Genomic DNA, 21,622 nt, shown 5'->3' on the forward strand with positions numbered 1-21,622 from the left:
TCTTGTCTGAGAATAGGTGCTAAATGAATTTACATAATGATGGAGTGCGTACAATTTCTAATCAAGATATTGGCAATTTTGCCCAGAGAGAACATAATCTGAGATGCCTGCACTAACTTGTTATATTTATTAACCCATTTATTAACAAGAAGTTGGTGTCCTTTGCTACCAAAAGGGAAGAAAAGGGGAATAAAACAAATACGTAGTTACTAAGAAACCAAGTAAGACAAACTAATCAGAATGCAGTTTATTGACAAGATAGGTCACAAATACATCATTTATAAGGAGAGAGGGGACACGAACGAGTCCAAAATCTTATACTCTGCACAGCAGCCCAGCAGGGATGTCCTCTCTAGAGATGGTTTATCAAGGGTACGCCGTGAGAGGGCAGCTCCTGATGCAGCTGCCGGAAGAGCATCGCACACCGGTTCCTCTCCTGAGTCTTCCCCAGGGTGTGGTAGAGTCTGGCCTGGAAGTAAACGACGTCCCTGATTCGCTCTTTGCAGTCAACCTTTGCAAAATAGTTCTTGGCTTCATTGAGGTTCTCAATGGCGGCCTCCAGAGCTGATGGAAAGTGGGGAAAATAACACACACATTTAACTCAACACTTCACATACAGTTTTCCAAACTTGGTATTTAGTTTTATTTGTTCAACAAGTACCAGAAGATTCTTTTATATTCTCCTTTCTTTGAGAGAGAAAAAACAAACCACTAGGTAGGGTGAGGTTTTCAAAAAGGTCTTTAACACTGGGTGCGGTGGCTCATGCCTATAATCCCAGCACTTTGGGAGGCCGAGGCGGGTGGATCACCTGAGGTCAGGAGTTCGACAGCAGCGTGGCCAACATGGTGAAACCTCGTCTCTACTAAAAATACAAAAATTAGCCAGGTGTGGTGGCGGACACCTGTAATCTCATCTACTTGGAAGGCTAAGGCAGGAGAATCACTTGAACCAGGAGGCAGAGGTTACGGTGAGCTGAGATCACGCCACTGTACTCCACCCTGGGTGACAAAGTGAGACTCCACCTCAAAAAAACAAAACAAAACAAAACAAAAAAAGCCAGGAACAGTGGCTCATGCCTATAATCCCAGCACTTTGGGAGGCTGAGGTGGGCGGATCACGAGGTCAGGAGTTCAAGATCAGACTGACCAACATGGTGAAAGCCCTATTAAAAATACAAAAATTAGCCGGGCATGGTGGCGTGCGCCTGTATATACTTAGGAGGCTGAGGCAGGAGAATCGCTTGAACCTGGAAGGTGAAGGTTGCAGTGAGCCAAGATCACGCCACTGCACTCCAGCCTGAGAGACAGAGCGAGACTTTGTCTCAAAAAAAAGGCCAGGCCTGGTGGCTCACGCCTGTAATCCCAGCACTTTAGGAGGCCGAGGCAGGTGGATCACAAGGTCAGGAGATTAAGACCATCCTGGCTAACACGGTGAAACCCTGTCTCTACTAAAAATACAAAAAAAAATTAGCCGGGCATGGTGGCGGGCACCTGTAGTCCCAGCTATTCAGGAGGCTGAGGCAGGAGAATGGTGTGAACCCGGGAGGTGGAGCTTGCAGTGAGCTGAGATCGCACCACTGCACTCCAGCCTGGGCGACTGAGCAAGACTCCGTCTCAAAAAACAAAAACCAAAAACCAAAAAATGGTCTTTAAGTCCTGACTTCTACCCAGTACTTGGCTCTATAGGGTTAAAATAACCATTCACTTGTCCTCAGTCTTCCTGCCAATCATGCATGTGAAAGCACTTTAAATGCTGCATGAAATTTTAATATATATTTGTGAACACTCAGAACTTAAATGCTGTTCCAAATTTAATGTCTTTTCTTCTTCTGGGTCCTAAACTTTCAATGCTTTCTGGAATAGCATTGCCCAACAGTCTTTGTACAGCTTCCTACCTTCTGCTTTCTTCGGCTGATCGTAGGAAGCTGCTGAAGCCACCTGGCACTTGGCCACTAAGAACATGGCACGACCTTTGTCCAGGATAGCCCCGTCAGCCAAGATGGGCTCAATGGCCATGTGGAGAAGACTTAAGGCCTGTTCTGGGATTCCAAGAATGAGCTGAAAAAGAAACATTACAGCACTGTACATACCCAAACCCACTGCCCTTCACCAGGAAAGGCTTCGTTTCTGGCAGTTCTCTCCTGAATGGCTATCTCTGGCTTATCTTTTACCTGACATGTATACTACATTAAAACAGGCACCACACTCCTAGAAAACACAATATGTGACAATCTGATTTCAGACTATGACAAATATAGCAGGGAGTGGTTATTCACACTATGGAAAGGTTTCTGTCTTTACAAAAAGATCCAGCATTAATATCCTTTAGCTTGGTGATTCTGAGGGGTTGAACTAGGTGGGAGAAAAGTAACAATTCGGAAAATAGATCAAAAGAATAGAGCAAAAGAAACAAGAGATTCCCGTTGGTGTTAGTATGTTTAAAAAAAACAAAACAGGCCGGGCGCGGTGGCTCAAGCCTGTAATCCCAGCACTTTGGGAGGCCGAGACGGGTGGATCACGAGGTCAGCAGATCGAGACCATCCTGGCTAACACGGTGAAACCCCGTCTCTATTAAGAAATACAAAAAAAAAAACTAGCCGGGCGAGGTGGCGGGCGCCTGTAGTCCCAGCTACTCGGGAGGCTGAGGCCGGAGAATGGCGTGAACCCGGGAGGCGGAGCTTGCAGTGAGCTGAGATCCGGCCACTGCACTCCAGCCTGGGTGACAGAGCGAGACTCCGCCTCAAAAAAAAAAAAAAAAAAAAAAAAAAAAAAAAAAAAAAAAAAAAAAAACAGAGAATTAAAATGGTACACTACAGCTGGGCACAGTGGCTCATGCCTATAATCCCAACACTTGGGGAGCATTAGGCAGGAAGGTCACTTGAGGCCAAGAGTTCAAGACCAGCCTGGGCAACATAGCAAGACTCTGTCTCAAAAAACAAACTTAAAACCATTAGCTGGGCATGGTTGCACATGCCTGTAGTCTCAGTTACCCAGGAGGCTGAGGCAGGAGAATCACTTGAGCCCAGGAGGTCAAGGTAGCAGTGAGCCACAATCGTGCCACCGCACTCCAGCCTGGGCAACAGAGCAAGACCTTGTCTCAAAATAAAATAAAACTAGAAAACATCTATTTAACACACAAGAAGGCAGTAATGGAGGAACTGAGGGACAAAAAAGATATGACATATAGAAAACAAGGCAGGTGCAGTGACTCATGTCTGTAATCCCAGCACTTTGGGCAGTGCAGGTGGGTAGATCGCTTGAGGTCAGGGGTTCGAGACCAACCTGGCCAACATGGTGAAACCCTGCCTTTATTAAAATTACAAAAATTAGCCGGGCATAGTGGCGCATACCTGTAATCCCAGCTACTTGGGTGGCTGAGACAGGCGAATCACTTGAACCCAGGAGGTAATGGATGTGGTGAGCAGAGATTGCACCACTGTACTCCAGCCTGGGTGACAGAGTAAGACTCTATCTCAAAAAAAAAAAAAAAAAAAAAAATCAAATTAGAAGTAATGACATTAGATGTAAATGAGTTACACTCGTTTTTTTGTGTAACTGAAAAAATGGCTGAAATTGTCAGAAAAAATTTTTTTAAGTATACACTATATGCTGTCTACAAGAGACTCACTTTAGATTAAAAGACACAAATAGTATTTTTAAAAATTAGTCAGGCATGATGGTGCTTTCCTGTGGTCCTAGCTACTTGGGAGACTGAGGTGGGAGGATCCCATCAGTCCAGGAGCTCAAGGTCACAGTGAGCTATGATTGCAGCACTGCACTCCAGCCTGGACGACTGAGTGGGACCCTGTCTCTAAAAAAATAAAATAAAGACACAAATAAGCTGAAAGCAAAAGGATAGAAAAATATTCCATGCAAACAATAACCAAAAGAAAGCTGGACTACCTATATGAGTATCACACAAAATAGAGTTTAAGTTAAAAACTGTTGCCTGTAATCCCAGCACTCTGAGAGGCCAACGCAGGCAGATCACGAGGTCAGGAGATCGAGACCATCCTGGCTAACACAGTGAAGCCCCGTCTCTACTAAAAAATACAAAAAATTAGCTGGGCATGGTGGCGGGCGCCTGTAGTCCCAGCTACTCGGGAGGCTGAGGCAGGAGAATGGCGTGAACCTGGGAGGTGGAGCTTGCAGTGAGCCGAGATCACGCCACTGCACTCGACCACTCCAGCCTGGGTGACACAGCGAGACTCCGTCTCAAAAAACAAAAAACAAAAAATTGTTACAAGAGACAAGGAAAAAGGAGGACATTATATACTCATGAAACAGTCGATTCATCAAGATACAACAATTATAAACAAACAAACAACAGTGCTCCAAAACATATGAAACAAAAACTGACAGAATTGAAGGGAGAAATAGACAATTCAACAATGATAGGCCAGGCACAGTATCTCACGTCTGTAATCCCTGCACTTCGGGAAGCTGAGGCATGTGGATCTCTTGATACCAGGAGTTTGAGACCAGCCTGGGTAATATGGCAAAAACCCATCTCTACAAAAATACAGAAAATTAGCTGGCTATGGTAGGGCACACCTGTAATCCCAGATGCTCAGGAGAGTGAGGCAGGAGGGTCACTGGAGCTCCGCCAGTTGAGGGTGCAGTGAGCCATGATTGTGCCACGGCATTCTAGCCTGGGCAACAGAGTGAGACTCTGTCTCAAACAAAATAAAACAAAACAAAAACCAAAATAATAGTTGGGGAGCTCAATATCCCATCTTTTAATCACCGATAGAAAAATTAGAAGATCAGCAAGGAAAGAGAAGACCTGAATGACACTACAAATGAACTGGCCCTAACACAGATATATAAAGTATGCCACCCAATGATACATCAGAATACAAGTTATTCTCAAGTGCATATGGAACATTTTCCAGGATAGACTGTGTTGGGCCACAAAATAACACTCAATAAATTTAAGAAGAATGAAATCATACAAAGAATCTTCTCTGATCACATGAAATCAAAAATCAGTAACAGAAGGAAATTAGAAAATTCACAAATATGTGGAAATTAATATACCCTTAAATAACCAATGTGTCAAAGAATAAATCACAAGGGAAATTAGAAAGTACAATGAGATGTATAAAGATACCAGACTCTGGCTGGGCGCGGTGGCTCACGCCTGTAATCTCAGCACCCTGGGAGCTGAGGCAGGTGGATCACCTGAGGGCAGAAGTTCAAGATCAGCCTGGCCAACATGATGAAACCCCATCTCTACTAAAAATACAAAAATTACCCAGGTAGCCAGGCACAGCGGCTCAACACCTGTAATCCTAGCACTTTGGGAGGCCAAGGCAGGCGGATCACGAGGTCAGGAAATTGAGACCATCCTGGCTAATACGATGACACCCCATCTCTACTAAAAATACAAAAACAAAAAAAAAACTAGCCAGGTGTGGTAGCATATGCCTGTAGTTCCAGCTACTAGGGAGGCTGAGGCAGAAGAATCACTTGAACCCAGGAGGCGGAGGATGCAGTGAGCTGACATGGCACCACTGCACTCCAGCCTGGGCGACAGAGACAGACTCCGTCTCAAAAAAAAGAAAAAATTACCTGAGTATGGTGGCACGTGTCTGTAATCCCAGCTACCTGGGAGGCTGAGGCAGGAGAATCGCTTGAACTCAGCAGGCAGAGGTTGCAGTGAGCCACTGCACTCCAGCCTGGGTGACAGAGCAAGCCTCTGAGTCAAAAAAAAAAAAAAAAAAAAAAAAAAAATCACAGACTCCAATTTATGAAATTTGTGGGATAAAGTAAAAACTTATGAAATATAGTTCTCAAGAAAATGTGTAACTGTAAAGGTCTATATTATAAAAGAAGGAAAATCTCAAATCAATAAGTGAATCTTCCACCTTAAGAAACTAGAAAAAGAGGCCAGGCGCAGTGGTTCACGCCTGTAATCCCAGCATGTTGGGAGCCAAGGCGGGTGAATCACCTAAGGTTAGTTCAAGGCCAGCTTGGCCAACATGGAGAAACCCCGTCTCTATTAAAATTACAAAAATGACCCGGGCGTAGTGTCACGCGCCTGTGATCCCAGCTACTCGGGAGGCTGAGGTAGGAGAATTGCTTGAATCTGGGAGGCAGAGGTTGTAGTGATCCAAGATTGCACCATTGCACTCCAGCCTGGGTGACAAGAGCTAAATTCCATCTCAAAAAAAAAAAAAAAAAAAAAAGGAAGAAAGAAACTGGAAAATGAAAAGCAAACTAGACTTAAAGCTAACTAACAGAACCAAGGAAAAAATAAAGATTAAAGTGGAGATAAACAAAATGGAGACTAAGAGAACAACAGAGAGAATCAATAAAACTAAAAGTTGGTTCTTTGAAGAGATCAACAAAATTGACAAACTGTTAGACTGACCAAGAAAAAAAAGAGAGACGACTCAAATGACTGAAGTCAGGGACAACAGTGTGGACTTTACTAACAACCTTACAAAAGTCAAATGGATTATACACGAATACCATGAACAATTCTATGCAAGAAATTAGATAAACTACATAAAATGAACAAATTTCTAGAAAGACCAAACTACTAAAATGGACTCAAGAAGAAACAGGAAATCTGAATAGACCTATAACAACTAAAGAGACTGAATTAGTAACCAAAAAACTTCCAACAAAGAAAAGCCCAGGGCCAGACTGCTTCACTGGTGAATTTTACCAAACTTTTAAAGAATTAACACCAATCCTCAAATTCTTCCCAAAAAAAGGAGAGGAGAGAATACTTCCTTACCCATTTTGTGGGGCCACTATTACCCTAATACTAAAGCCAAAGGAAGATATCACAAGAAAACTACAGATCAATCAACATCCCTTATGAATACAGATGCAAAAACTATCAACAAAATACTTGCAAACCAAATCCAACAGCATGTTAAAAAGATCATACACTTTGATCATGTGAAATTTATTCCAGGAATGCAAGGTAATTCAATCCACAAATATAACATATAAATAAAGTGAAAGAAAAAATCGGGCTGGGCACTGTGGCTCACACCTGCAATCCCAGCACCTTGGGAGGCAGAGGCGGGTGGATCACGAGGCCAGGAGTTCGAGACCAGCCTGGCCAACGTGGCAAAACTCTGTCTCTACTAAAATACAAAAATTAGCAGGGCGTGGTGGTGCACACCTGTGATCCCAGCTACTTGGGAGGCTAAGGCACAAGAATTGTTTGAACCTGGGAGACAGAAGTTGCAGTGAACTAAGATTGCGCCACTGCACTCCAGCCTGGGCAACAGAGAGACACCCTGTCTCAAAAACAAACACACACACACAAAATAAACCCCATATGATCAAATCAATCAATGCAGAAAAAACACTTGACAAAATCTAATACCTCGTCATGAAAAAAAAAAAACTAAATAAACTAGGAATAGAGGGAACTTCCTCAACCTCTACAAAAAACCCACAGCTAGCATGACATTTGATGATGAAAGACTGAAAGCTTTCCCCCTACAGTAACAAAATAAGAACATACTTTTTTTTTTTTTTTTTTTTTTGAGACGGAGTCTTGCTATTGCCCAATCTGTAGTGCAGTGGCATGATCTCAGTTCACTGCAACCTCCACCTCCTGGGTTCAAGCAATTCTCAGTCCTCAGCCTACCTAGTAGCTGGGATTACAGGCATGCACCACCACCACACCCAGCTAATTTTTCTATTTTTAGTAGAGACGCGGTTTCACCATGTTGTCCAGGCTGGTCTCGAACTCCTGGCCTTAAGTAATCTGCCTCGGCCTCTCAAAGTGCTGGGATTATAGGTGTGAGACAGTGAGTCCAGCCAAGACACACACTCTTGCCACATTTATTCAACATATATTGGAAGTTTTACTCAAAGCATTTAAGCAAGAAAAAGAAATAAAGGCATCTAAGTGGGAATGGATGAGGTAAAACTATCTCTATTTGCAGATGACATGATCTTATACATACAAAACCATAAAAAATCTCTAAAACCTGTTACTGGTAATAAGTTTGGCAAAGTTACAGGATATAAGATCAATATACACTAACAATGAGCAATCCAAAAATAAATTTTTAAAAACATTTCATTTAAATTACCATCAGAAAGAATAAAATACTTAGGAATAAATGTAACCAAGGAAGTGAAAGACTTATACACAGAAAGCTACAAAACATTGCTGAAGTAAATTAAAGATCCAAGTAAATGGAAAGACACCCTGTGTTCATGGGTTGGAAGACAATAGTATTAAGATGGCAATATTCTCCAAACTGACCTACAGATTCAAATACAATCCCTATCAAAATTACAACTACTGTTTTTGCAGAAATGAACAAGCTAATTCTAAAATCAACATATAATTGCAAGGGATGCTGAATAGCCAAAACAATCCTGAAAAAGAACAAAGAAGACTCCCACCTCCTAATTTCAAAACTTAGTACAAAGCTATAGTAATCAAAACAATGTGGTACTGGCATAAGGATAACATATAGATCAAGGGAATAGAATTCAGAGTCCAGAAATAAATCTATATATTTACAATCAATTTTTTTTTATTTGATCAATTGGTTTCTAACCGGGGTGCCAAAACCATTAAATGGGGAAAGAAAAGTCTTCAACAAATGGTGCCAGAATAACCTATATCTGCATGCAGCAGAGTAAGAGTGGAGCCCTATCTCATAGTATATATAAACTCAAAATTATTCAGATTTAAACATAAGCATTAAAACTATAATACTGTTAGAAGAAAACATAGAAGAAAATCTTCATGACATTAGATTTGTCAGTATATTGGATATGATACCAAAAGCACAAGCAACAAAATAAAAATAAGTTGCACTTCATAAAAACTTTAAACTTTTGTATATCAAAAGACACTATCAAGAAAGTGAAAAGACCAAACACAGAATAGGATAAAATATTTGTAAATTATATATCTGATAAGGGTCTAGTATCCACAATATATAAATAATTTTTACAAGTGAACATCAAAAAGACAGCTCAGAAAACAGGCAAAGGATCTGAATAGATGTTTCTCCAAAGAACCTATGCAAATGGTCAATAAGCACATGAAAAGATACTCAACATCATTAGTCATTAGAGAAATGCATATTAAAACCACAATGAGACACCAATTCATACCCACTAAGAAGGATATAATAATAAAAAATGGAAAATAAGGCCGGGCGCGGTGGCTCAAGCCTGTAATCCCAGCACTTTGGGAGGCCGAGACGGGCGGATCACGAGGTCAGGAGATCGAGACCATCCTGGCCCACACGGTGAAACCCCGTCTCTACTAAAAAATACAGAAAACTAGCCGGGCGAGGTGGCGGGCGCCTGTAGTCCCAGCTACTCGGGAGGCTGAGGCAGGAGAATGGCGTAAACCTGGGAGGCGGAGCTTGCAGTGAGCTGAGATCCGGCCACTGTACTCCAGCTTGGGCGGCAGAGCGAGACTCCGTCTCAAAAAAAAAATAAAAATAAAAATAAAAAATAAAAAATAAAAAATAAAAAATACAGAAAACTAGCCGGGCGAGGTGGCGGGCGCCTGTAGTCCCAGCTACTCGGGAGGCTGAGGCAGGAGAATGGCGTGAACCCGGGAGGCGGAGCTTGCAGTGAGCTGAGATCCGGCCACTGCACTCCAGCCTGGGCGGCAGAGCGAGACTCCGTCTCAAAAAAAAAAAAAAAAAAAAAAAAAAAATGGAAAATAACAAGGGTTGGCAAGATTGTGGAGATATTGGAACCCTTACACATTGCTGGTTGAAAGAAAATGGTACAGCCACTGTGGCATTTCCTTAAGAAGTTAAACACAAAATTATCACGACTCAGCAATTCCATTCATAGGCATCAAATGAAAACAGGTATTCAAACAAAAACTTGTACAGAAATGGTAAGAGCCGCTATTTATAATAGCCAAAAAGTGGAAAAGACCCAAATGTCCATCAGCTGATGAATGGATAAGCAAAATGTGATCTAACCATACAGTGAAATATTATTCAGCCATGAAAAAGAATGAAGCACTGATACCTATTACTACACGGATAAAACCTGAACACATCAAGCTAAGTAAAAGAAGCCAATCAAAAAAAGCCACATTTATATGAGCCTGATTATGCAAATTGTTCAGCAGAGGCAAACTCACAGAGACAGAAAGCAGTTAGAGGTCACCAGAGGCCGGGGGAAGGGAGGACTGGGGAAGGCCTGCTTCATGGGTACAGTTTCCTTTTTTGTGTAATGAAAATAATCTGAAATTAGACAGCAGTTATGGTTGCACAACGTTGTCAATATTCTCAAAACCACTGAAATGTACACTTTAAAATGGTTAAAATGGTAAATCTCATATTATGTACTTTTTTTTTTGGAGACGGAGTCTCACTCTGTTGCCCAGGCTGGAGTACAGTGGCACGATCCCAGCTCATTGCAACCTCCGCCTCCCAGGGTCAAGTGATTCTCCTGCCTTCTCCTGCCTCAGCCTCCTGAGTGGCTGGGATTACAGGCATGCGCCACCATGCCTGGCTAATTTTTGTATTTTTAGTAGAGATGGGGTTTCACCATGCTGGCCAGGCCAGTCTCGAACTCCTGACCTTGTGACCTGCCCGCCTCGGCCTCCCACAGTGCTGGGATTACAGGCGTGAGCCACCACGCCTGGCCATGTACATTTTATCTCAAGAAAAAAACAAAAAAAGAATCACTAAGGAAGGCGGTAAGAAACAGATTCCTTAGCTCCACCCCTAGAGATTCTGACGCCGTAGGTCTGAGGCAAGTCCTCAGGTATGAAGATATTTTTTAAATCTCCACAATAATTCTAATGTACAGCCAGTTTGGAGACCTCCGCTTTAATTAATAAATTCTTGCAAGAGTTTGACCTTCACTCATTCATTGATTAATATTTATTGAAAGCCTTCTATGTGTAGGGCCTATAAGGTACCAGGGAATATAGATGAAAATGAAGAGTCAATTCCTTCGTGGCCTTTACTAAGGGAGAAAGAAAACAAACATAAAATACAATTTGATTTCCAAAAGTTTTCAATGAACATCCGTGTTCCTCATTTCTTTATTCACACCCCCTTGTTGCTAAATCAAGCATCACTCTGTGTCAGCTAATCATTAATATGAGGCAGGTGTTCTCACTAAAGAGGCAAGTCCCCCTTACTGAATACACAGCTCAGAAAAGCCAGTGCCACTGGAAGGTGTCAGTTTGCCACCACGTTCACACCTCCACAGGCTTCTCTGGAGGGCTAGCACATGAAGACTACCTTTCCAGACTTCAATATGAACAAATGAAAACTCATTATTATCCTTTCAATACTCAAAAGTAGTCACAGACTCACCAGCTCCTGAGCACAAATATGTGCTATAAAAACAGAGATCGGCTTACCTGCGCAAAAGCCAAGTTCAGCACCGTTTCAGAGGCCAAGTATTGTAACCGGTACTCCTTGGAGAGGGCCAAGGCCTGCAGGAGCATGGGCAGCGCGATGGTAGGGGAGGAAGATCGCCAGTACAGCTCTGCCACGGACAGTAGGACACTGACCGTAAAGAGGAAAACACAGGATGAGAAGATCCACCACCATGTCTCCGTGAGATGCACAAGAGACCCCTTACCTGATCACCATTTCTGTGTTCTTCAGTTTCTGACAATGAACCAACAATTTTTGTAAAAGCTTATGTGCCTCTGACATTTGGTTCTGAGCTTGTAATACAACCGCTTTCCTGAAACAGAATCAAAATGAACACAAATGTTTTAACTAGTCACTTTGAGGGTAAGAATCGCTATTTATTCAATTAGATTATAAACCTCCCAAGGGGAAAAACTGTGTCTGATTTAATTTTTGTTGAAAGAATAAAGTGTATGCGTGTATGAATGTGTGTGTAAGCATGTATGTGAGCATGCTGTGTATACACACATACATATATGCAGGCAGGAAAACTTCTGGAATTATAGATAACAGCATGTTAATGATTATCTCTGGGAGATACTTATTTTCTTCATTTTACTTGTCTATATTTTCTTTTTTCTTTTTTTTTTTTTTTTTTTTGAGACAGAGTCTCGCTCTGTCGCCCAGGCTGGAGTGCAGTGGCCGGATCTCAGCTCACTGCAAGCTCCGCCTCCCGGGTTCACGCCATTCTCCTGCCTCAGCCTCCCAAGTAGCTGGGACTACAGGCGTCCGCCACCTCGCCCGGCTAGTTTTTTGTATTTTTTTGGTAGAGACGGGGTTTCACCATGTTAGCCAGGATGATCTCGATCTCCTGACCTCGTGATCCGCCCGTCTCGGCCTCCCAAAGTGCTGGGATTACAGGCTTGAGCCACCGCGCCCGGCCTCTTTTTTTTTTTTTATGGAGACAGAGTCTCACTCTGTTGCCCAGGCTGGAGTGCAGTGATGCGATCTTGGTTCACTGCAACCTCCGCCTTGTGGGTTCAAGCAATTCTCCTCCCTCAGCCTCCCAAGTAGCTGGGATTACAGGTGCCTACCACGCTTCGCTAATTTTTTGTATTTTTAGTAGAGACAGGGTTTTACCATGTTGGCCAGGCTGGTCTCAAACTCCTGACCTCAAGTGATGCGCCCACCTCAGCCTCCCAAAGTTCTGGAATTACAGGTGTGAGCCACCACGCCCAGCTGCTTATCTGTATTTTCTTATTCCCAGTAGTAAATAGGAAAAAAAGTTTTTTTCTAAGCTAAAATAAGTTAATGCACATATAAAACAAAAACAAAACCATTTACCAATTATTTTATTCTGGGATTAGATTTTCAAGGTTTCTTACCTATAAACACCCTCTATGCTATTGAGAGCTGTGATTCCTGTAACAAGTGAATCAGCCAAATGATATTTGCCATCATTCATTGCTCTGTCAAACTGTATTTTTTGATCACATAGCATCCATAACTAGTAAGAAAAAAAAAACACAATTAAGTACAAAATGGCAAATGTTCATCTTACTCAATGAGTATATAAAAATATTTTGGATTGCTTAGCAAATACCCTTACAATAATTCACTCACATTCTTTTTTGGGGGTATTTAAAATTTTTAAAAAATATCTCAAGTATGTGAAAAAGCACAGAGAATAAAATAGCAGATAGATGTGTGCCAACCATCAACTTTGTCAACTCACATTTTGCTTTATCTGCTTCATATACTATTAGATATCGATGAAGTCCTTTGCAAATTCTACTTCCCTTTCTCTTTTTTCAAAGTAGGCACTCAATTTGGTATTTATCATTCTTATTCATGTTTTTTATACTTTTACAACATATACACTTGTCTTTAAACAACATAGAGTGTTAGCCTGTGTTTTTAAACTTTGTATAAGTAATATCATACTTGTAAACATCCTTTGACAAGTTCCTTTTTAGCTCAATATTATTTTTCTGAGGGGAGATTATATCCCACTTTATATTATAATAAAAGCTATTATTATCAGAAATAAATCTAATGCCATGCAAAAGGCAGATTACCTGGGCGTGCTGACTATTAGGCGGAAATCGTTCCTTCAAGTGCTTTAACACTTCAGAAGCTGCAGCAAAACAGCCCTAAAGTAGAAAGACACAATTTGATCAGCATAACCTGTGTTGAAGCCACACCTGCTGTACCATGCAAAGATGGTGACACATTCACCTGTTCTTGATGCAGCACCCTGAGAGATACTGGTCAGAGACTCAAATTTCTTTCTTTTTTTTTTTTTTTTTGAGAGAGAGTCTCGCTCTGCTGCCCAGGCTGGGGTGCAGTGGCACCATCTTGGCTCACTGCAAACTCCGTCTCCCGGGTTCATGCCATTCTCTTGCCTCAGCCTCCCCAGTGGCTGGGACCACAGGCGCCCGTCACCATGCCCGGTTTTTTTGTATTTTTAGTAGAGACGGGGTTTCACTGTGCTAGCCAGGATGGTCTCGATCTCCTGACCTCGTGATCCGCCCACCTCGGCCTCTCAAAGTGCTGGAATTACAGGCGTGAGCCACCGCGTCCGGCCAGAGACTCAAATTTCTAAGGGCCATTTTTAAAAGACTAATACATTTTATTTTTTAAAAAATTTCAAGGCCAGGCATGGTGGCTCACACCTGTAATCCCAGCACTTTGGGAGGCCAAGACGGGTGGATCCCCCGAGGTCAGGAGTTCAAGACCAGCCTGACCAACATGGAGAAATCCCGTCTCTACTAATAATACAAAATTATCTGGGCATGGTGGCTCATGCCTGTAGTCCCAGCTACTTGGGAGGCTGAGGCAGGAGAATTGCTTGAACCCGGGAGGCAGAGGTTGCAGTGCACCAAGATCGTGCCATTGCACTCTAGCCTAGGCAACAAGAGCGAAACTCCATCTCAAAAAAAAAAAAATTTTTTTTAAATTACACACATAAGACATATCCATTCTAGGAAAACACTTACAAAATACATGTAAACAAGAACAGACAAATTACTTTTTTCTTTTCTTTTCTTTCTTTTTTTTTTTTTTTTTTTAGACAGCTCTTGCTTTGTTTCCCAGTCCGGAGTGCAATGGCTTGATCTCAGCTCACTGCAGCCTCAAATTCCTAGGTTCAATCAATCCCCTCATCTCAGCCTCCCGAGTAGCAGGGAATACAGGTGCATGCCACCACACCTGGCTACACAAAATACTTTTTTTTTTTTTTTTTTTTTGAGACAGAATCTTGCTCTGTCATCCAGGCTGGAGTGCAGTGGCGTGAGCTTGACTCACTGCAACCTCCTCCTCCTGGGTTCTAGCAATTCTGATGCCTTAGCCCCCACCTCCCAAATAGCTACAAATACAGGCATGTGCCATCATACTCAGCTAATTTTTGCACTTTTAATAGAGGCAGGGTTTTGCCATGTTTGGCCAGGCTGGTCTCCAACTCCCGGCCTCAAGCAATCCACCCACCTCAGCCTCCTCAAGTGCTGGGATTACAGGCATGAGCCAATGTGCCCAGCTGACAAATTACTTTTGGGTTTTTGTTGTTGTTGTTTTTATTGTTTGTTTTGGTTTTTTTTTGAGACAGTCTCACTCTGTCGCCTAGGCTGGAGTGCAATGGCGAGATCTCGGCTCACTGCAACCTCTGCCTCCCAGGTTCAAGCGATTCTCCTGCCTCAGCCTCCCAAGTAGCTGGGACTACAGGCATGCGCCACCATGCCCAGCTAATTTTTGTATTTTTAGTAGAGACAGGATTTCACCATGTTGGTCAGGCTGATCTCAAACTCCCGACCTCGTAATCTGCCCACCTCGGCCTCCCAAAGTGCTGGGATTACAGGCTTGAGCCACCACACCTGGTGACAAATTACTTTTAATCTCAGAAAAGATAATCACAATTAATGTTGTGGCATATCTCCCATGCTTCTTTTATACACATAAACCGAAAATATATAATTATTCCAAAAATAGTTTTTGAGACGGAGTCTCACTGTCTCACCCAGGCTGGAGTGCAGTGGTACGGTCTCAGTTCACTGCAACCTCCATCTCCCAAGTTCAAGCAATTCTCCTGCCTCAGCCTCCCCAGTAGCTGGTATTACAGGCATATACCACCACACCCAGCTAATTTTTGTATTTTTAGTAGAGACAGGGTTTCATCATGTTGGCCAGTCTGGTCTCGAACTCCTGACCTCAAGTGATCTCCCGACCTCAGCCTCACAAAATGCTGGGATTACAGGCATGAGCCACCATGCCCGGCTTACATATATTTTTATAAATTACTTATAACACTGTTTACCACATGGTAGGCATCCAATGAATATTTGTTGAATGAATAAATCTTTCTTTTTTTTTTGAGACGGAGTCTCGCTCTGTCACCCAGGCTGGACTGCAGTGGCCGGATCTCAGCTCACTGCAAGCTCCGCCTCCCGGGTTCACGCCATTCTCCGGCCTCAGCCTCCCGAGTAGCTGGGACTACAGGCGCCCGCCACCTCGCCCGGCTAGTTTTTTGTATTTCTTAATAGAGACGGGGTTTCACCGTGTTAGCCAGGATGGTCTCGATCTCCTGACCTCGTGATCCGCCCGTCTTGGCCTCCCAAAGTGCTGGGATTACAGGCTTGAGCCACCGCGCCCGGCCGAATAAATCTTTCAATGTCAATAAATACAGATCTATATCATCATAGTATTTTATCGGGTAAATCAATTATGGTACATGAAAATAATCTCCTAGTTTTTGATATTTTGGTTATTTCTAATATTTTCCATTTAAAAAATGCTACAATGAACATCTTGGTGCACATAGCTTTGCATACGTGTCTAATTATTTCCTTAGCATAAAACCTTAGAAGTAGGCTGGATGCAGTGGTCACGCCTATAATCCCAGCACTCTGGGAGGCCAAGGAGGGCAGATCACTTGAGGCCAGGAGTTTGAGACCAGCCTGGCCAACATGGTAAAACCTCGTCTCTACTAAAAGTACAAAAAAACTAGTCAGGCGTGGTGGCATGTGCCTGTAATCCCAGCTACTCAGGATGCAAAGGCAGGAGAATTGCTTGAACCCAGGAGGCAGAGGTTGCAGTGAGCCGAGATCACGCCACTGCACTCTAGCCTTGGCCCCAGAGCGAAACTCTATCTCAAAAACAAAACAACTGGCCGGGCGCGGTGGCTCACGCCTGTAATCCCAGCACTTTGGGAGGCCGAGGCGGGCGGATCACAAGGTCAGGAGATCGAGACCACGGTGAAACCCCGTCTGTACTAAAAATACAAAAAATTAGCCGGGCGCGGTTGTGGGCGCCTGTAGTCCCAGCTACTCGGGAGGCTGAGGCAGGAGAATGGCGTGAACCCGGGAGGCGGAGCTTGCAGTGAGCCAAGATCGCGCCACAGCACTCCAGCCTGGGCGACAGAGCGAGACTCTGTCTCAAAAAAAAAAAAAAAAAAAAAAAAACAACAACCAACCAACCAAACAAAAAACCTTAGAAGTAGAAATGACAGGCACTTTTAAGTTCCTTGAGATATATTACTAAATTACCCTATAGAAATGTACCAAGTACTTTCATACCAAAACTCTATGTGCTTTTCTTCCCCTAATACTGAAGTATCTTTGCTTATATAATTGGTGAAAGTAGTACCTTAACTGCTTTAAATTTAATTTCAATGACTAGATTGAAATGTTTTCATGTTTTTGGGCCATGCTTTTTCTGTGAATATACATTCATCACTTTTTTAATACTCTTATATTGTTGGGATGTTTATCTTTTTTTTTTTTTTTTGAGACAAGGTTTTGCTCTACTGCCCAGGCTGGAGTGTAGTGATGCAATCTCAGCTCATTGCAACCTCTGCCTCCTAGGCTCAAGTAATCCTCCCACCTCAGCCTCCCTAGTAGCTGGAACTACAGCCGTGCGCCACCACACACCACATCCAGCTAATTTTTGTATATTTTGTAGATACGGGGTTTCGCCATGTTGCATAGGCCGGTCTCAAACTCCTGAGCTCAAGTGATTTGTCTGCTTCAGCCTACCAAAGTGCTGGGATTACAAGTATAAAGATAAACAGTGCCCAGCTGGGAGGTTTATCTTATTGATCCTGAAATCTTTTCAATTTGTCTCAATCCTTTCATGAGGTAATGCTCTTTTTGTCTACATAGAAGCTCAGGCCACAAGTGGACTTTTATTTGAAGTGAATAAGCAGAAATTACATTGAATTACAACAAAAGATCATTATTCCTGTGATTTTAACTGGCCAGTCTCACCAATTATTTTCATGACTGCCACACAGAGTCGGGCATGGGGATATAGATCCTGCAGTATCCCCCAAAAACATTCCCATTGTGGCCTACAATTCCTGAGACTGAGAGAGGAATGATAGAAGATGAGCTAGAATTACACAGAAAGAGAAAAGGAGAATGGTTATCTTAGAGAAAGAATTCACTCTACTTGCTCTGGGTTGCAAGAGGAAGCTCAGAAAGCAGTTCTGAGCTCCATAACTTATTTATAGGCTTACCAAAACCCCAATTACTCCCATACCACAAAACAAAGTGCACCATGAAATTGACTTGGAGGAAAGTTTCAGAAGCAGATACAAAAGAAATAAAAGAGTAACTGGAGACTCATGATAGGGTTGCCTTCTCTGCAGCTGGCCAAACTTAATTTCACAGGTGCGAGTCTAACTTGTCTAATTAAAAATGTGACAGTCATCAGCCCAGTAAGTATATATATCCACATGGCTGATGTTCTAAAACTAGAAAGATCTAAGGCAAGATGAAGAAAGGGGTAAAGGACTGACTTAAAACAAAAAGGCAGCTACCTTCTAGTTGTGTACTAAAAGGCTTCCTAACACACCCTGGCTGTTGAAGCCAAACAATGATTGGATCAGCAGGTTTTTCACATAAGCCCAGAGGTGAAAGGGGGATGCAGATGGCATTACTAATAGAGACCCAAAGAGCATGGTTACTTTTTAGGGTCTTACTCCCAGGAAAAAAAAAACAAAATTCTAACAAATGGCCTTGGACAAAGTTACAAGGCTAAAGAATTGAGCCACAAGGCACTGTGACTCACACCTGTAATTCTAACACTTTGGGAGGCCAAGGCAGGAGGATCACTTGAGGCCAGGAGTTCAAGGCCAGCCTGGGCAACACAACACAGAAAGATTCCATCTCTAAGAAACAATAATTAAAATAATTAGCTGGGTGAGGTGGTGTGCACCTGTAGTCTCAGCTACTGGGCAGGTTGAGGTGGAGTTCAAGGCTGCTGTGAGCTCTGATTGTGCCACTGCACTCCATCCTGGGCAACAGTGAGACTCCATCTCTTAAAAAAATAAAAAATACACTGGGTGTGGTAATCCCAACACTGTGAAGCTGAAGTGGGAGGACTGCTTGAGCCCAGAAGTTTGAGACTAGCCTGGGCAACATAGTGAGATTCCATCTCTACAAAAAGATATTTTAATTAACTGTGTGGTCGCATGCTCCTGTAGTCTCAGCTACTGAGGAGGCTGAGGTGGGAGGATCACTTGAGCCCAAAAGGTTGAGGCTGCAGTTTGCTGTGACTGCACCACTACACTCCATCCCTGGTGATAGAGCGAGATCCTGTCTCAAAAAAAATTAAAAATTGGCTGGGCACGGTGGCTAACGCCTGTAATCCCAACAATTTGGGAAGCTGAGGTGGATGGATCATTTGAGATCAGGAGTTTGAGACCAGCTTGGCCAACATGGTAAGAACCCATCTCTACAAAAAATACAAAAATTAGCTGGGTGTAGTGACACACACCTGTAATCCTAGCTACTTGGGAGGCTGAGGTAGGAGAATCACTTGAACCCAGGAGGTGGAGGTTGCAATGAGCTGAGATCGCACCATTGCACTCCAGCCTAGGTGACAGGGTGAGACTCCCTCTCAAAAAAATAAAATTAAATTAAAAATAAATTTAAAATTAAAAATAAAAAAAAAGAATTGAACCAAGACTAAGGTTTTTGAAAAGTAGTTTTCTATTCTAATAGTAAAAAATAATAATTTCGCCAGGCACGGTGGCTCACATCTATAATCCTAGCACTTTGGGAGGCTGAGGAAGCAGATCACATGAGGCTAGGAGTTTGAGACTATCCTGGCCAACATGGTGAAATCTCATCTCTACTAAAAATACAAAAATTAGCCGGGTATAGTGGTGTACACCTGTAGTCCCAGCTATTCGGGAGACTGAGAAACGAGAATTGCTTGAACCCCAGAGGCGGAGGTTGCAGTGAGCCGAGATCGTGCCACTGCACTCCAGCCTGGGCGACAGAGCGAGACTCTGTCTCAAAAAAAAATAAATATTGGCCAGGTATGGTGGCTCATGCCTGTAATCCCAGTACTTTGGGAGGCCGAAGTGGGTGGATCACGAGGTCAAGAGATCGAGACCATCCTGGCCAACGTGGTGAAACCCCGTCTCTACTAAAAATACAAAAAAATAGCCTGGTGGCATGGTGATGGGCATGGTGGCGGCGCCTGTAGTCCCAGCTACTTGGGAGGCTGAGGCAGGAGAATGGTGTGAACCTGGGAGGCAGAGCTTGCAGTGAGCTGAGATTGAGCCACTGCACTCCAGCCTGGGTGACAGAGAGAGACTCTATCTCAAAAAAAAAAAAAAAAAAACACCTAAATACTTCAGTATGTTCACCGACTCATTCATTACCAGATGCTCCTCTTATCCATGGCACCAGGAAAGGAAGTGAAGTGATGTTAAAGAGGTTCCAGTGCCACAAAGAGGGAAGAAACAAGCGAGAGACAGACCTGCAACATTCCCGGGGGGAAGGCAACCAGCCAGCCCTTTCAACCTCAGAAAACACAGGCAGTGCTTCCCAGGCACGGGAAGAAACCAGCTGGCAAAGGCGCCATGGAATCCATCAGTCAGGGCCCATCCACCCCTCAGTTTACACAGCCATGTAAGAGACTGTAAAATGCTAACATGTTTGCTATAGGGAAGTATTTCTAGACCTCTGAAAGGAGTGGAAATCACTCAAAAATCTTTAGGCTGCAATTAGGGAAATATTGAGTATTATGATGCAATCTGACAGCAACAGGTATCACAAAGAGGAAGAGAAAAATATGATCAAGGAAACGTCTGGATTGCCACGGCAGTGTTTAGTGAGATGGAGGGCTTTAGATAAAATAGCTTTCCCTGACTCTTTCCCATGAAAGAAGACATTTTGAACAAAGGGAAGATAAAGCCTACAGTAGCAGAAGAGATACACTAATTGATCCCATATAAAGAGAATCTCATCAGATTACTTGGGCTGGAAGTCATCAAGATTATGTCCCATTCCCACTGCTCTTTTTTAGAGTCAACCAGGTTTGGGTTGGAAACCTGCCCTGACATTTATGGGTGTTGGATACAGGATTTAGCTCCCACGACCTCAGTCTTTAGTTCTGTGAAACAAGGATAACAACAAACCTGAGCCTATGAAGTGGATTCTATAAGACAGTACACATAAAATAGGCACAGGGACTGGCACAGAAGAAATTTACAACCAACATTAGTTTTTATGATCTCAGCTATACTTCTATTATACTCTCTCCTAAAACACACAAACCTCTACTACCTTAAATGTCAAAGAATCCTATTTATTTCCTTAGTTACATGAAACTGGCTGACCTCTTAGAATTCCCTTCACAGATGCCAAAAAAAGACCCCAAATCCAACCAACTTTGCAGACTCCACACTTGGTCCCCTTCCACTGGTGGGGTTTCACTCTTTCAGCCACATCGTTGAGCAGACCTGTCCAAGACGTGTCCAGTGCTTTCCTCAAGCACTAGAGGAGAGAAATGGTAGAGCCTCCATTGCCCCAGAAGCACGTGGGCCCGGCCACCTGCCTACCTGCTCCGCGTGTAGCTCTGCGAGGTGGCAGAGTGCGACAGCAAAGGACTCCGTGTTGTTCTGCTGCACGCCCGCATTCACCGCCTCCAGGCTGTTCATGCTCAGCAACATCTGGGCCTGTTGCAGGGCCATGGTGCTGGGTGGGGAGAGGGAACAGGATTTCCTTTCAGCAGCAGACCTGGCTGCCCTTTAGCCATGCCCATCAGCTATCTTGAGTGGAGGCGTAAAGTCAAACACCTCACAGGCTCTGGCTTTCTTGGGAGCAGCTGCCTCCCAGTGCCAGCAACCCTGCCCTCAGGATAAGAAAAGCAGAAAAGCATCCTGGATGTGCAGCGCGAGGAGACACGTAGTGGTTAGGGCACAGCTGGGAGTGCGTGCTCCCAGATCCCCCCGCCCCCACCCCATGGTCCCTGCAGTCATAGTATGTTAATTA

At 43.3% G+C, this 21,622-nt stretch overlaps 1 protein-coding gene across 2 annotated transcripts in view; it reads right to left on the reverse strand.

The window, feature by feature from the left end:
• Positions 1-232: 232 nt before the first annotated feature.
• Positions 233-21,622, reverse strand: part of ANAPC5 (anaphase promoting complex subunit 5) — a 48,530-nt gene continuing 27,140 nt past the window's right edge. For both annotated transcript variants that reach the window (XM_025401312.1, XM_025401311.1), the window contains exons 11-17: positions 21,190-21,325; positions 13,421-13,495; positions 12,728-12,849; positions 11,569-11,676; positions 11,345-11,492; positions 1,896-2,058; positions 233-564 (exon numbers count right to left, since the gene is read on the reverse strand). In XM_025401312.1, the coding sequence (XP_025257097.1) occupies positions 353-564; positions 1,896-2,058; positions 11,345-11,492; positions 11,569-11,676; positions 12,728-12,849; positions 13,421-13,495; positions 21,190-21,325 (964 nt within the window). In that variant the 3' untranslated portion in view covers positions 233-352. The remainder of the gene's footprint in view (positions 565-1,895; positions 2,059-11,344; positions 11,493-11,568; positions 11,677-12,727; positions 12,850-13,420; positions 13,496-21,189; positions 21,326-21,622) is intronic.

The sequence above is a fragment of the Theropithecus gelada genome, chromosome 11 (genome assembly GCF_003255815.1).
Source record: "Theropithecus gelada isolate Dixy chromosome 11, Tgel_1.0, whole genome shotgun sequence".
In the NCBI taxonomy this organism is placed as follows: Eukaryota; Metazoa; Chordata; class Mammalia; order Primates; family Cercopithecidae; genus Theropithecus; species Theropithecus gelada.